This window comes from Budorcas taxicolor, chromosome 16, assembly GCF_023091745.1.
Source record: "Budorcas taxicolor isolate Tak-1 chromosome 16, Takin1.1, whole genome shotgun sequence".
NCBI classification, from domain to species: Eukaryota; Metazoa; Chordata; class Mammalia; order Artiodactyla; family Bovidae; genus Budorcas; species Budorcas taxicolor.
In genome coordinates this window covers 37,164,500-37,178,862 of record NC_068925.1, presented here as the reverse complement: position 1 = coordinate 37,178,862, position 14,363 = coordinate 37,164,500, and the positions used below count along the sequence as shown (strand labels likewise).

The 14,363-nt window shown below is 40.5% G+C and overlaps 1 protein-coding gene across 1 annotated transcript in view; it reads left to right on the top strand.

Moving 5' to 3' along the window:
• The window catches only part of DPT (dermatopontin), a 36,647-nt gene extending 22,838 nt beyond the window's left edge, over window positions 1-13,809 (top strand). The window contains exons 3-4 of the mRNA XM_052653757.1: window positions 8,092-8,199; window positions 12,678-13,809. Of these exons, the coding sequence (XP_052509717.1) occupies window positions 8,092-8,199; window positions 12,678-12,744 (175 nt within the window). The 3' untranslated portion in view covers window positions 12,745-13,809. The remainder of the gene's footprint in view (window positions 1-8,091; window positions 8,200-12,677) is intronic.
• Window positions 13,810-14,363: the final 554 nt, after the last annotated feature.

Genomic DNA, 14,363 nt, shown 5'->3' with positions numbered 1-14,363 from the left:
CTGGTCTCTCCCTCCATTATGCTGAGGTCATAAGCCAGAGATTTTTTTTTTTAATTCCTAGATAGTTCTGGCTAACGACTACAACAAAACCAGCTCATCTGAATAGTCTTCTTTTCCTACCCAAAGCACTCCATCAAAGCTTATCTTTAACTACTTTAACTGCTTTAATACAAGACGGATAATGTTTGCATTCCCATTTCCCACATGACAAGGGAACAAGGGACAAGGATGACCTCATAGGCATCTCCATGTGGCATCTGCCCCCCCCCCCCCCCACCCCTACTCTGATGCCTACTACAGCACTACTCCCAGAAGCCTGGTGGGAAGGGAAGCTTCTATGATGCTTCCTCTGAGCAGGTTGGAAGCTGTTATTAAAGAGATGGAGACACCCACATTTTGGGAAAGTAAGACTGGATGTTACATTTTTAAGCAGCTTGCCATGAGTTTAGATGCTTCTGGGCCTTAGATCAACCATCCCCTGGCACTGCATGAAGCACAAAGCACTCATTTTAGGGGTCAATGGGCCCTTTGAGCTTCAGCAAAATCAATCATACCTGTCATCAGTTGGGGTGGCATGGCTGTTGTAATCATTGTGCCATATATCTAATTTAGAAATGTATTTGCTGCCTGCATGTCAATGCTTCCTCCCTTCCTATGCTCAACCTTCAAGAGTAGAAATTTCAGAGATGTGGCTGGTTGTCTAGTAAGTACTGGGTAACATAAGACCAGGTCCTACTTGCTGCTTAGAACAAAGTAAACCTTGCAATTCCAAATTTGTGGCTCTATACTTTCTTGTCTGCTCTCTTTTATTGTATTCTAGAAATAATCATTCATTCCTCTATTCATTAATTCACTTAATCAGACTGAATGTAAATGGATATAAGTACAGTTCATAGACTTTGATTTAGTTCCTAACGATGATGATAATTTTTATTTATTTCATTTATTAATCTACTCTGTTAGCTCATTTACTTCTGATGCACAGAAATCATGATCTATAGCCCAGATGACAGAACCAGGGTGCAGAAGTTGTGACTTGTTCAAAGTTCTGAATTCAATTCCAACAGGTCTATCTGCCTCCAGGTCCCACATGCTTTGCACAGTACTGAGTCCTCTGAATCTCGATGAGAAAATAAGACCTGGACAGATGGAGTATTAGGTAACAATACAGTGGGCATCTCAGTGAAAATAGAGAAGTGGTTATTTTAGCTGGAGGGGAGACACTGCAGGTGGAGTTGTCCCCACCAACTGCAGGATCAAGGCAACCATGACGCAGTGTGGCCAGTGAAAACTAACATGAGTCAACACAAATGTGCTTACTAACCAGCACTGGGCTTGCAATGGTGAGCTGGAAATTCATTTCCAAGAGAGCAATTTGGAAAATACTTAGGGACTTTCCTATTCTAATTTAAAACCACAGATATCTCTAGAACTGTGTTTCCCCTGTTGTGATACATACTTGAACACTTTGATATATAGTGCTCCAAAATGCCACAAGAGGACACACATGGCCATATTGAATTCTTTCTCCTACCCCCAGAGTTCAGGGCCTCTCTGCAGAGAAGGGCACTTTGGTGACTCCAGAGTCATTTAGTCCCACTTGAACTCTTCCCCCAGCTCTTTGCAGAAGCCAGTTGACTCTGAGGTTGCTTTCTTTTATGCATAACTGCAATTGGGTTTTACTTTTCTCATTTTTGCAAAATTAATTCAAATAGGTTCAGATATAGCACCTGTTGGGGATGCCAGGCCACTGGCAAATTCAGTTCAGTTCAGTTCAGTCACTCAGTCATGTCCGACTCTTTGCGACCCCATGAATCGCAGCATGCCAGGCCTCCCTGCCCATCACCAACTCCCAGAGTTCCCTCAGACTCACGTCCATTGAGTCAGTGATGCTATCCAGCCATCTCATCCTCTGTCGTCCCCTTCTTCTCCTGCCCCCAATTCCTCCCAGCATCAAAGTCTTTTCCAATGAGTCAACTCTTCTCATGAGGTGGCCAAAGTACTGGAGTTTCAGCTTTAGCATCATTCTCACCTAAAATTTTCTCATTCTTTGTAACTTACCTGGCAAAGCATTTATTAAGCAAGAGGATTGATCACAAGCAGATTCTGTTTATTTAAGACACTTTTCAGTGATTTGCCTGTCAGAAAGGGGTGTCCTTTTTGACTGGTTGTAGAATGTAGGTCAATCTCAATATATCCCAAGTCTACAAATGTTGAATTTTTCCACGTCCACAGCTGAACTAGATTATAAAAGTGTATATGCTTGTCATATACTAATGACCCCTCAAGGAGCTCACTGTACTGATCACCATTGTGAAACAAGATGCTATACAATATTCTGTTTTTTAATCAAAAGCTAAATATGTGGTGTTGACAAGTAATAGGACTTTAGAATGTTGTTGTTTAGTCACTAAGTTGTGTTAGAATCTTTTGTGAACCCATGGACTATAGTCTGGGAGGCTCCTCTGTCTATTTGATTTCCCAGGTAAGAATACTGAAGTGGGTTGCCATTTCCTTCTCCAAGGGATCCTCCTGACCAATGGGTAAAACCAATGTCTCCTGCACCGCAGGCAGATTTTTAACCACTGAGTCACCTGCAAGGCCCAGAACATTAGAATAGGGTATTTTAAACAAGGTGTTAATTGAGAAGCAGAAAAGTGACATGTTAGTTGCTCAGTCATGTCCGACTCTTTGCAACCCCATGGACTATAGCCCACCAAGCTCCTCTGTCCATGGAATTCTCCAGGCAAGAATATTGGAGTGGGTTTCTGTTTCCTTCTCCAGGGGATCTTCTTGACCCTGGGATTGAACCTGGGTCATCTGCATTGCAGGCAGACTCTTTACCATCTGAGTCACCAGGGAATTCTGGGAAGCATAGAAAATAGAAGTAAGACAGAATTAGAGGTTGGATTGACCAGAAGAAGCTTCTCTAAAATGTTGTTTGAGGATGGGCTGAGTGCTAAAGAAAGGGATGGGAAACACTGTTTACTCTTGTTTTGAAAAATGCTAATGTATGGCTTCCTTAGGTACCCCCTTCTGGTTTGTTAACTTGTAGATTCTGGGTTTTCTCCCTGTTTTTAGGATAGGACATCTGTGGTGTGTGCTTCTCTGGTATCCCACAAAGTGGGATAAGGTTGAGGATGTGATACTAACTGATGCTGGGCCATAGGGCATGGCCCCATTTATTCTTGTGCAAACCAGTGAGGTACACAGCCTAAAAGTGGAGCCTCTAGGATGACCCCCAAAGAATCCAGTTGTCCTACTTGCTGACAGGTCAGACATGTAACAAATAGATGCTGGTGCTACAAGGGCTGACCTTGTGTTCAAGCCTCAGTAATCAATAATAAATGGCGTCCTGAACGGCTCAGTGGTAAAGAATCTGCCTGCAATGCAGGACGTGAGGGTGCAATCCCTGGGTTGGGAATATACTCTGGAGAAGGAAATGGAAACTCATTCCAGTATTCTTGTCTGGGAAATCCCATGGACGGAACCTGGTGGGCTACAGTGTATGGGGTTGCAAGAGTCAGACATGACTTAGCAACTAAACAAAACACATCAATAGTAAAGGTGAGGTTTGATAAAATCTATACTGAATCACTTTCTGTTGAGAAAGAGTCAAAACCCTTTCCTTTAACTATTAAAAATCGCATAAGTTCTCAAGCAAACCTCCAACAATAGGTAAATTGTCCTCTTTAAATTCTATCTCTACTCTCCTTTTTAAAATGAATGTGATGACATATATCTGAGTAAGCTCTGTGACATGTCCTATTCTCATAGAAAAGGAGAATGCTATCTGTCAGCTGTGGCTCAGTTTGTAGTAACATACTGGACAGCAATCATTTATTGATTCTAGCTGAATCCATTGATAGTTTTAGAGCTTTAATAATCTTAGATGAGAAAATCCTATATCTGTTTCAAAAATCTCCTCCATTTGCATGGGCCTTCTTCAATTCATAACCAAGACGTTACTTAATTTCTTTCCATTTTCTTCAAACTTATCTAATACAAGAAATTGTACAAGTGGTTCTATGTTATCAAGTTCTCACTTAGTTTTGAAACAACGTTCTGGTCCTGTCCCCTTGCCTACAGTTCAGTTCACTCACTCAGTCGTGTCCAACTCTTGGTGACCCTGTGGACTGCAGCACACCAGGCTTCCTTGTTGGTCACCAACTCCCAAAACTTGCTCAAACTCATGTCCAATGAGTCGGTGATGCCATACTCTTGCTACAGATGGCACTAAAAATAGTTTAAAGTGAGAAAGTATGCGCCAGGAGCCACTCATCCAAAAGTGATAGGGGAAACACACACAGAGGGACAATTAACTCTTTGTAAAGGGATATATAAGGATCCTGATAGAAGAGCTTCAGTAGTAGATTCATTTCAGTAAATTGCATAAAAACATCCATATAATCAAAGCTATGGTTTTTCCAGTGGTCATGTATGGATTGTCAGAGTTAGTCCATAAAGAAAACTGAGCACCGAACAATTGATACTTTTGAATTGTGGTCCTGGATAAGACTCTTGAGAGTCCCTTGGACTGAAAGCCAATCACCCAATCAATCTGAAAGGAAATCAACCCTGAATATTCATTGGAAGGACTGATGCTGAAGATGAAGTCCCAATACTTTGGCCACCTAATGTGAAGAGCTAAGTCATTGGAAAAGACCCTGAAGCTGGGAAAGATTGAGGGCAAAAGGAAGAGGAGGCAGCAGAGGATGAGATGGTTAGACAGCATCATTGACTCAATGGACATGAGTTTGAGCAAACTCGGGGAGAGAGTGGAGGACAGGGAAGCCAGGCATGCTGGAGTCCATGGGGTCACAAAGAGCCAGACACAACTTAGTGACTGAACAACAGCAATGTTACTGATAGAACTTTCCCTTCTTCTTGCAAGGGAAAGCCTGTTTGATTGTTTTAATTGGTCTGGAAATATATGGCAGTGCTCAGTATGAAGTGTACTTTGCCAGAAAACTGCCTGCAGTGACCTGGTAATCCACAAGGAATCTGGAACCACGCTGAACTCCTCCCCTTCTGCCCTCAGGAAGCCCATCACCAGAGTTTATGAAACCCTGATCTTGTGCTTCTTTGTAGTCTCTTTTAATTTCCTGATAAGTCCTTATGCCCTTGTCCCCATGTCTTGTTCTGAACGTTTAAATTCAATTTTTTCCTTCTGAGGAGTTATTACTAGGGCTTTCACTTATTGGAATATTTTGTGTGTGCATGACATCCTCAGAAATGAAATGGAGGCACATTTATCTTCTTCTAAAATTCAGAATCCAGACTGTATTGAAGCAGCAGTTCCCTCTATGAGTGGTGTTTGGGAGGTTTATTGATTGGAGTTCTTTCTTCCTCTGTATTTTTACTTTCATAAAGTAGAAGTAATTTTTACCAAAACCCAAACTCTTGCCTTACCCTCTTAATCAAAGATTCTGTAAAATAATCTACACTTCACCTCATGATTTTATAACAAAAACAAAATAACATGAAAATCCCCAATATCAAGTAAAAACAAAAAGCTGGCTGGGACCAAGAGGGAAATATACAAATAAGCATGTATGACACCTTCCTGAGGGTATTCTAGAAATTTACTCAACAGCAGTCCCCCACAGAGAAACCTCAGAGTCAGACTCTCAGTTGAACAGGATACTTTTGGTCTGGTCACTACCAAAAATGAAGCCATAGGAACTGCTAGTTGAAAAAAGCAATGGATAACTTTTGTCCCCCTTTGAAGCTTAAAATGTCATTCTTTAAAAAATGCAAGCCTCTCTTTCCCATTTCATTCCAAATGTTAACTATCAAAATAATTTGAAAGTAGATCAGTAAAAACTCAAAAAAATAACAGTCTAGCATAATGATTTCCAATAGTTCTGGGAACTGGATTTAGCTTAATGTAGTGCTGCCTTGGGGCTTTCCTGGTGGTTCAGATGGTAAAGAATCTGCCTATAAAACAGGAGACCCAGTTTCAATCCCTGGATCAGAAAGATCCCCTGGAGATGGGAACAGCAACCCACTCCAGTATCTTTGCCTGGAGAATTCCATGGGCAGAGGATCCTGGTGGGCTATAGTCCATGGAGTCACAAAGAGTCAGACATGACTGAGTGACTCCCATACGCTATTACCTTAGGTAGATTTCTGCCTCAGCACATCTTAAAATGTGTGGCAATTAACTTTTATATATTGTATCTAAAGAGTGCTCTAAAAATTCTGGAAAATATTTTGTGCTCTCTGATGTAAGAAAAAATACATTCTACTCCATCTCTTTTAATCCTAATTTTCTTTATCAACATATCCCTCCTCCTTTGGATAAACTTGAATCCAGCACTTGTTGGAATCCTCAGGGATCACAAACTAACAGAATCCAAATGAAAACCTATTAGGGCCATTTATGAATCATTTAATGTTTTCATTAGGAAGAGAAAGTCCTTGTTCTGAGTCTCCTGGGAAGCACAAAATAGGGTTCTGCCTTAGCCTGTTTCCTTCCATAAATACTAAGCAGAAACACATGAAACCCACTCTAGATAGGGCTTGGCGTTCTGATAGAGCATAATTATGTCTTGAGAAGAGAAGAATCAGAGAAGAAGAACAAGTGCATAATGTGGGAAAACAAATGGTTATAAACAAAGAGAGTGAAGTTTTAGGTTCCGGTTTGGGCTTCCCTGGTGGCTCAGAGGGTAAAGCGTCTGCCTGCAATGCGGGAGACCTGGGTTCGATCCCTGGGTTGGGAAGATCCTCTGGAGAAGGAAATGGCAACCCACTCCGGTATCCTTGCCTGGAAAATCCCATGGACAGAGAAACCTGGTAGGCTATAGTCCATGGGGTCTCAAAGAGTTGGAGATGACTGAGCAACTTCAGCTTCAATAACTCAGGTTATCTTGTGTTAACTTGTTGCATCAAAGCTTGAGAATCTTCCAAGAGACCTTCCAGTTTATGAATCTGGCTTTTTAAGATTTCATGACAATCCCTGTAGTATTAAGTCTACATAGAGGGAGATCTTTATATCATCAACATACAATGACTTATGACCCCAAATCAGATTAAATTACTGACACTATTTGTTTCCCAAGCAGTTTGAGGGTGCAGATAAAGACTTTGGGGAACACATATCATACCAAAAGGACTATTTTGATCCTGAAGATCCCCAGTGGTGAAGCATTATAAGAGCCAGGAAATTCTAGATTTATTCCAGAGTGGACCACAATGAGCCTACTCAGGGAGAGGCCAGGGCTTGACTTAATAATGGAGGAGAAAGAAGGCAATGTGGAGGAGGAAGACACAAAATTTCTCCTAACAATTCAACTCCTACCACGTGTCATACTTATTTGTGTTAGCCCAAATGACAAACCTATAAGGTAACTTTCATTCCTCTATAGACCAGGAAACCGAGATTAAATGACTCTCTCAAGGCTCTTTATTTATTCAACAAATACTTACTATGTACCAGAAACTGTTTTAGGTGCCAAAGAAACAATGGCAGACTAGGTAAAAACTACTTTTATACAGCTCATATTTTATTTTAATATTTTTCAAATACAGTAAAAAAAAAAGTGCATATTATTAGATTATACAAATAACATATGAATACATGCACACATATATATTTGAAACAAAGTTTTTATCTACATACACAATAACTTATCTTTAGTATGTACACCAGAACTTATCTTTAGTATGTACAATGCAATCTCTGATATTTTCTATTCAATCTCTTCTTCTTTCTTAAAGCTCAGCTGGTCCTAACCAATTAAATTGATTTCATGATCTGCTAGTAAGTTACAACCCACATTTTGAAAGCCTGGTTCTGGTTGACTTGATTGGATTGAACTAATACTGATATTAGTCAATGTTTCCTCAAGGCCTGAGGAGCTTGCTATATCTTTTTTAGTGTCTAGTTTAGTGGCAAGAAGGAACGTGAGACGTGAGAAAACTGTCCATCTTTTTGCAGCCTGGAATGGTGTAGCAGAGGCCATCCAGCTCTGATTTGGGTCTCCCATAATGTTGAAACTGTATCTCTTCTCTGTAGCATGTCTCCTGTTTGCTCCCAGCAGCAGTAGTTTTATCTTTTCCCTCTAACCTTTTGTTCTTCCCACATAGGCTGACAACAGAATATCCAGGCCACTATGGTGAGGAGATGGACATGATTTCCTACAATTATGATTATTATATGCGAGGGGCAACAACCACTTTCTCTGCAGTGGAAAGGTGAGCCTTCCCCATGGGCAAGGTTAGAGTGGTCAGGGACCAGCTCCCTGCAAGGGTCGTATCAGCAGGATTTTTGATCTGGGGTTTTCCCTATTTTAGTTTTCTACTTGGTCTAGGTTAACTAAAATATTGACAGGACAATGGAAAACAATGGGAATTAAACCTACTTCATGGAGCAGCTCACCCTTGGAGATGAGGATGGGTTCCAGATTGCTCAGAGCAGGAGATGCTTAAGTTGGTATTCCATGATGGTTTATGCTCTTCCTTTTACTCAGTCTCAAAAAGCATTTTTTTCCTACCAAACATGTTAGAGAGGACAAAAGTGATTAAAAGAGTGCCCACTGTCGAAATGAATCCTCTCCAATACCGCTTCTCTATATGGTCCTCACTTGGGGCTGTGGGAAGGGAGAGAAAAGAGAGAGAGACGGGACTGGAGAGGAGAAACACACAAACCTCACCAACTATATTTAGAAACAAAAAGGGAGAACTTCAGAGAAAGACAGTACTAATTTTTTTAATCCCCGTTCTCTCACAATCAGTTCCCAATTTTATCACAAATACATCAAAGCAAAACAATAAGAGGAAAATAAAAATTCTTCTCCCTGCTAATAAAGAAAGAGATATGAATAAATTCAGGTGTTAAAACGTTGATTTGACCTACTTATATTTAGGTGATCATTACTTTACATAGCAAACGAATTCCTGAAAAGTTACCAATAACTGTTTAGCAAATAGAACAAAACCTAACTCATTAATTCATTAAATAATAGAATGACAAATTTGGGTGGGACATTTTTGTGTATATTTATGTTTTTAAGTGCAATGATATCATACCTAATTAGAGTTAACTTATTTAATATGACCTTTAATTTTAAAAAAAAAAATTAAACAAAGAAACAAACATGAAGGAAATCTGAAAAGATGCAATACAGGTTTCAGGCTCCATGAACAAAATCCCTTGCATTTATTCACAGAAAACCCCCTCAATTCTCACACATTAATTGTTTGCATTTTACATACCTTTTTATCTAGCTTAGTTATTATTTTCTAGAAGGGGCAAATTAAAAAATAAACTACAGTGAGCTATATCCTCATACCAGTCAGAATGGCCATCATCAAAAAGTCTACAAACAATAAATTCTGGAGAGGGTGTGGAGAAAAGGGAACCCTTTTACACTGTTGGTGGGAATGTAAATTGATACAGCCACTGTGGAAGATGGTCTGAAGATTCTTTAAAAAGCTAGGAATAAAATCATCATATAATCCAGCAATCCCACTCCTAGGCATAGGCCCTGAGGAAACCAAAATTGAAAAAGACACATGTATCCCACTGTTCATAGCAGCACTATTTACAATAGCTAGAACATGGAAGCAACCTAGATGTCCATCAACAAATGGATGGATAAAGAAGCTGTGGTATATATATATACAAAGCAATATTATTCAGCCATAAAAAGGAACACATTTGAGTCAGTTCTAATGAGGTAGATGAACCTAGAGCCTATTACAGAGAGTGAAGTAAGAAAAAGATAAATATTGTTTACTAATGCATATATATGGAATCTAGAAAAATTGTACTGATGAATTTATTTGCAGGGTAGCAATGAAATGGCAATCCACTCCAGTACTATTGCCTGGAAAATCCCATGGACAGAGGAGCCTGGTAGGCTACAGTTCATGGGGTCGCAAAGAGTCGGACATGACTGAGTGACTTCACTTTCACTTTCGCTTTCAATGGAGAAACAGACACAGAGAATAGACTTATGGAGGGAGAGGGTGAGATGTGTGGAGTGAATAACATGGAAACATATATTAGCATATGTAAACTAGATAGCCAATGGGAATTTCCTGTATGACTCAGGAAACCCAAACAGGGGCTCTGTAACAATCTAGAGTGGTGGGATGGGGAGGGAGATGAGAGGGAGGTTCAAGAGGGAGGGGACATATGTATACCTATGGCTGATCCATGTTGATATTTGACAGAAAACAACAAAATTATGTAAAGCTATTAATCCTTCAATTAAAAAAAATTTTTTTTAATAAATAGGGAAGATATTACTTCTCACCAGTTAAAATAAAACAGCTGAATGATGTACACACAAAAAACTATATTTAAGAAAAAGAAAAGGAAAGACCTAAGAACTCAAAGCCCAGAAGGGCAACACTGGACAACAGTATAGAAGGTGCTCAATATTCCTAATGATGTTTCCAAGTCAATGAGAAAATTAGTTCGGCGTTTTCTGTTTAAGGAGACAGGAAGGAATACAGTAAAGAGAGTACACCATCCAAAATTTCCTCAAAATAAATGTATTTTGACAGTTAAAATGTCCAGTGGCTATTGACTTGGGCATTTTCAGTTATGTAGTTTAACCTAAAATCTTGGAAAACTGAGCTACTATATCATGCATTTGTTTACAATTAATATACCCATGCAATTTTGCCACAGTCACTAACAATCAGTGGTGTGAAGATCCACAACTTGGATTTCTCCCGCTCTGCTGAAAGATGCTGAGGTGATCACCTTCAAGAAATATTTTCAGTGTAAGACTCATTGGGCAGGAGCTTTTCCTCCACAGGCAGCTCATAGTGGTTTTCTCCTGGAATGGAGTTGCCCAGCTGGGGCACAGATAGCTCTTTGTTGCAGGAGCCTTTCCTATGCATTCCAGATGTTCAGCAGCATCTGGACCACTCCACACTAGATGACGATAGCAACCTCACCTCCCCCAGAGTTGTGACAACAACAACAATAAAAAACCCTGAGGAGCAAAACTGCCTCTTCTTGAGAACCACCATCCACGAGGGAAATCAGAGACTAAGCCTGATTCGAATAACTTGGTTCTTTTACAACCAAGTCTAAATTTTGCTTAGCATCAATTAAAGCCTTTTGAAAGAGCAGTGTGAATGCCTGGCTCAAGATCTTATTTAGCTATGTCTGTTGGCATAGAGATAAATCAGACTTGTCTACAATAATGAAATTTATTTCATAAACTCACATGCCACTGATTTCCTAACCTCCATCTAAAACAAGCCATGTTCTCTGTTAACAACTGAAAGAACAAATACTAATAAATAATTGATTACCCAGGCTCTTGAAAACTTTTTATACTTGGGGATCCTATGCCCATTACTCTAAACAACCTGGAGCAGCACACTCAAATTACAAAGCCTGCCTTCCTGTGTGAGCAGTCTGTTCCATAGCTGTTGGCAAGAGTTACCTTCCCAGAACTCGAGAATGGTCAGTCCCACCTTCCAGATTTGCAGCTTGATGAAGATCTTAGCAGTGTTGGTGTCTAAGAAAAATTGATCTGGGAAGAGGCCTTTCAGACTGAAGAGGAAGAAGACTATTCTAAGGTTAAATGACCCTACTGTGCTTGGGAAGCATTTTTGTGGTTATACATAGAATGACTTTTTTGCCCTTCATTAAGACTTTGCAAAAGATATGACAGCTGTGTTCTCAATGGAGTTATGGGTGTCAAGTTATGGAGTCATTGTGGTATCAGATACAGAGCAAGATTTGAGTTCCACAAACTTGGAACTTGAAATTGTCACCTAATTATGTTAATAAAGTTCATGTTTCTCTGAGTCCACTTCTCCACCTAAACAATGACATATTGTGAGGATTAAATGAGAAAATATGTAAAGCATCTAGTGCAATGCTGGACATATTGGAGGACTCAGCAAACAGTGGTTACAGTTGTCATTACCATCACTGCTATCATTGTTAAATGATATCAGACCAGAAGAGTGCTATGCAGAGTAGGCTTTCAATATATTTTTGTTAAATAGGTGAACAAAAGACTTGGGCTAGTCCTTAGCAAAGAATGTTCCTTGAAATGCATCCACACTATATTTTTCAAAACTATAGCAATTCTATGTTTTCTCATACCTATGCCTGACCATCTAAACAACTTTGCAATTCAGTTTCTGTTATGCAAAAATAACAGGCACTTTCCTTTTCATATTCAGGCTTTTAGAGTTGCTTTCTCTCTGTCCATTTCCCTGTAATAGTGTTTTCTGAAGAGGGTACAGCACAGAGCTCAGCACATTGTACGTTTTCAGAAAAAGAAAGAATGAGCAGATGGACAGCCCATGTAAGAGACGATTCTTTACAATGAAATGAAGAAAATGTTAAATAAATGCTTTTATCCCAAGCTGTTAACCTGTATGTCCAAGAAGGTGCTTTTGAGACTGAGCAGTGATCAGCTGATCACTGGTGATAAACAGGACCTAAACACACTGGCAACCTAGTTAGTCCCCTCCAAGATGCACCTTGAACTGGGTGAAGAGGTGTCCAGCAGTCCTGACCTCACAGACAATTACCAATAGGTTTTCTAGAGACTTCTTAGAGATGTTTCCTGAGAGGAAAGTGAGATTAGGTGTCCATTAAGTTCCTAAATTCTCCAAAGATTGCTCACTGCTTTATTCTTCCTAAGGTGTCTTTTCTCACTGACATCAGCTCTCTGACTCTCTCCCTACAGGGATCGCCAGTGGAAATTCATAATGTGCCGGATGACTGACTATGACTGTGAATTTGCAAATGTTTAAACCTGCAACCTACCAATCTGAGTGAAGGGAAGAGGTCAGGGAGGCCTGAGGACTCCACAGATGTTAACATCAGCAGGGACTCCAAAGTGGTTTCTGTTGCTCTCTTTTCTTCTGCTCAAGCTGGTTGGTAGCTGTAATACCAGTTTTCTGGGCCTTCTGACTAGTATCACGCTTACAATAAAATCCCTAATTTCTCACTTTCAACATGTTCCATAGAAACCCTTTTGTATGAGTGACAATGGCTCTGTTGCACACCATATATTCTGTGTGCACATGCACAGCCTGAAAACAAGCCTAGTTGCTTGAGCACCTGTCTCAGCCTTGCTGTTGCTTTTACTACCCAGTGAGCTGCCTGGTGCTGAGCAGTACCTGTGAGGAGGTTCAGTAGTGGAATGAAGGGGCAGAAATTGAAGAAGGGAACCAGGAATGCTCTCTGGAGCTCTGTCTGTTTGAAGGAAACCTAGAATCTTCACAGAGAACAGACCTTCTGCCTTAGGGCGACCTGCTTCCACTCTCCCACTCCACGTAAGCCATGCTTGCCTAGAAGTTCAAGTGCAGAGCTCTGTGCTCCAGGAGGGAGGAGACTGGGAGGTGAAATGGGGAGGTGAAATTGTTTGGGCCTGAAAGACTGAGGACTGGAAGAATTTCCTAAACTGGAAGAAGATTGTTAGCATGCCCAGTAATGAAAATGAGCACAGGAATCAGAGAAACCTGTGAGAATCAGTCTCAAGTAAGACAAAAACAAGGAGGATGAGAGAGGTCAGAGAATGGGACTCAAGTTAGGAACCTGGAGGAAAACTGAAAAAGGAGTTTCACTAGCCAGCACCTGGAAAAACTGGCATATGCCCTACTGTGAGCTACTGGCAAACTCATGTTGATTGGTTTCCATTTTCTGGATGGGAAAGGCTGCCCTGGGGGATCTACTTCTTTTCAACGTATAGTTTAGGGGTGTCTTTTGCAGAGGTGGCACTATATTTCCTCCTCCTGTGATGTCCCCATCCCCAGCCCTTTGTACTCTCTTTATCATAAAAAGAATAAAAATATTAACTTTCACTATGTTGCAAATGTTAAGGGTCATTTTTTGCTCTCTGTGCTAAGCCACTTCAATCATGTCCGACTCTTGGCTCTCCTATGGATTATAGCCCTCCAGGCTCCTCTGTCCATGGGATTCTCCAGGTAAGAATACGGCAGTGAGTTGCCCTTTCCTTCTCCATTTTGCTCTCTACTCCTCCCCTTTCTGATTATTCAGAAAATATAGCTTCTCACTGTGATTTGTGCCAAGCACCATGCGGGGCACCAGGAATCCAATACTGATAATGACAGAGTATGAGAAATCCAATAAATAAAGCATAAGGTGCTAAGTGCTCTCATTAAGGATTGGATAAAGGGTGGAATCACATTTCTTTGCCTTTGAATCTAGCCTGATTTGTCCTCAGCATCCTACGGATCTCCTCATGCCAATGTGTCACATGATTTTTGACCACAGGGAGCCTCTACTGTCTTTATCCACACAGTTTGCCTTTTCTTTTCAGATCTGTGCCATACTTCCCTTCTCTTCTCTCTCAAGAGACCCAGGCAGGCAGGCAAATCCACAGGGATCACCTACCTTGTTAGGCAAC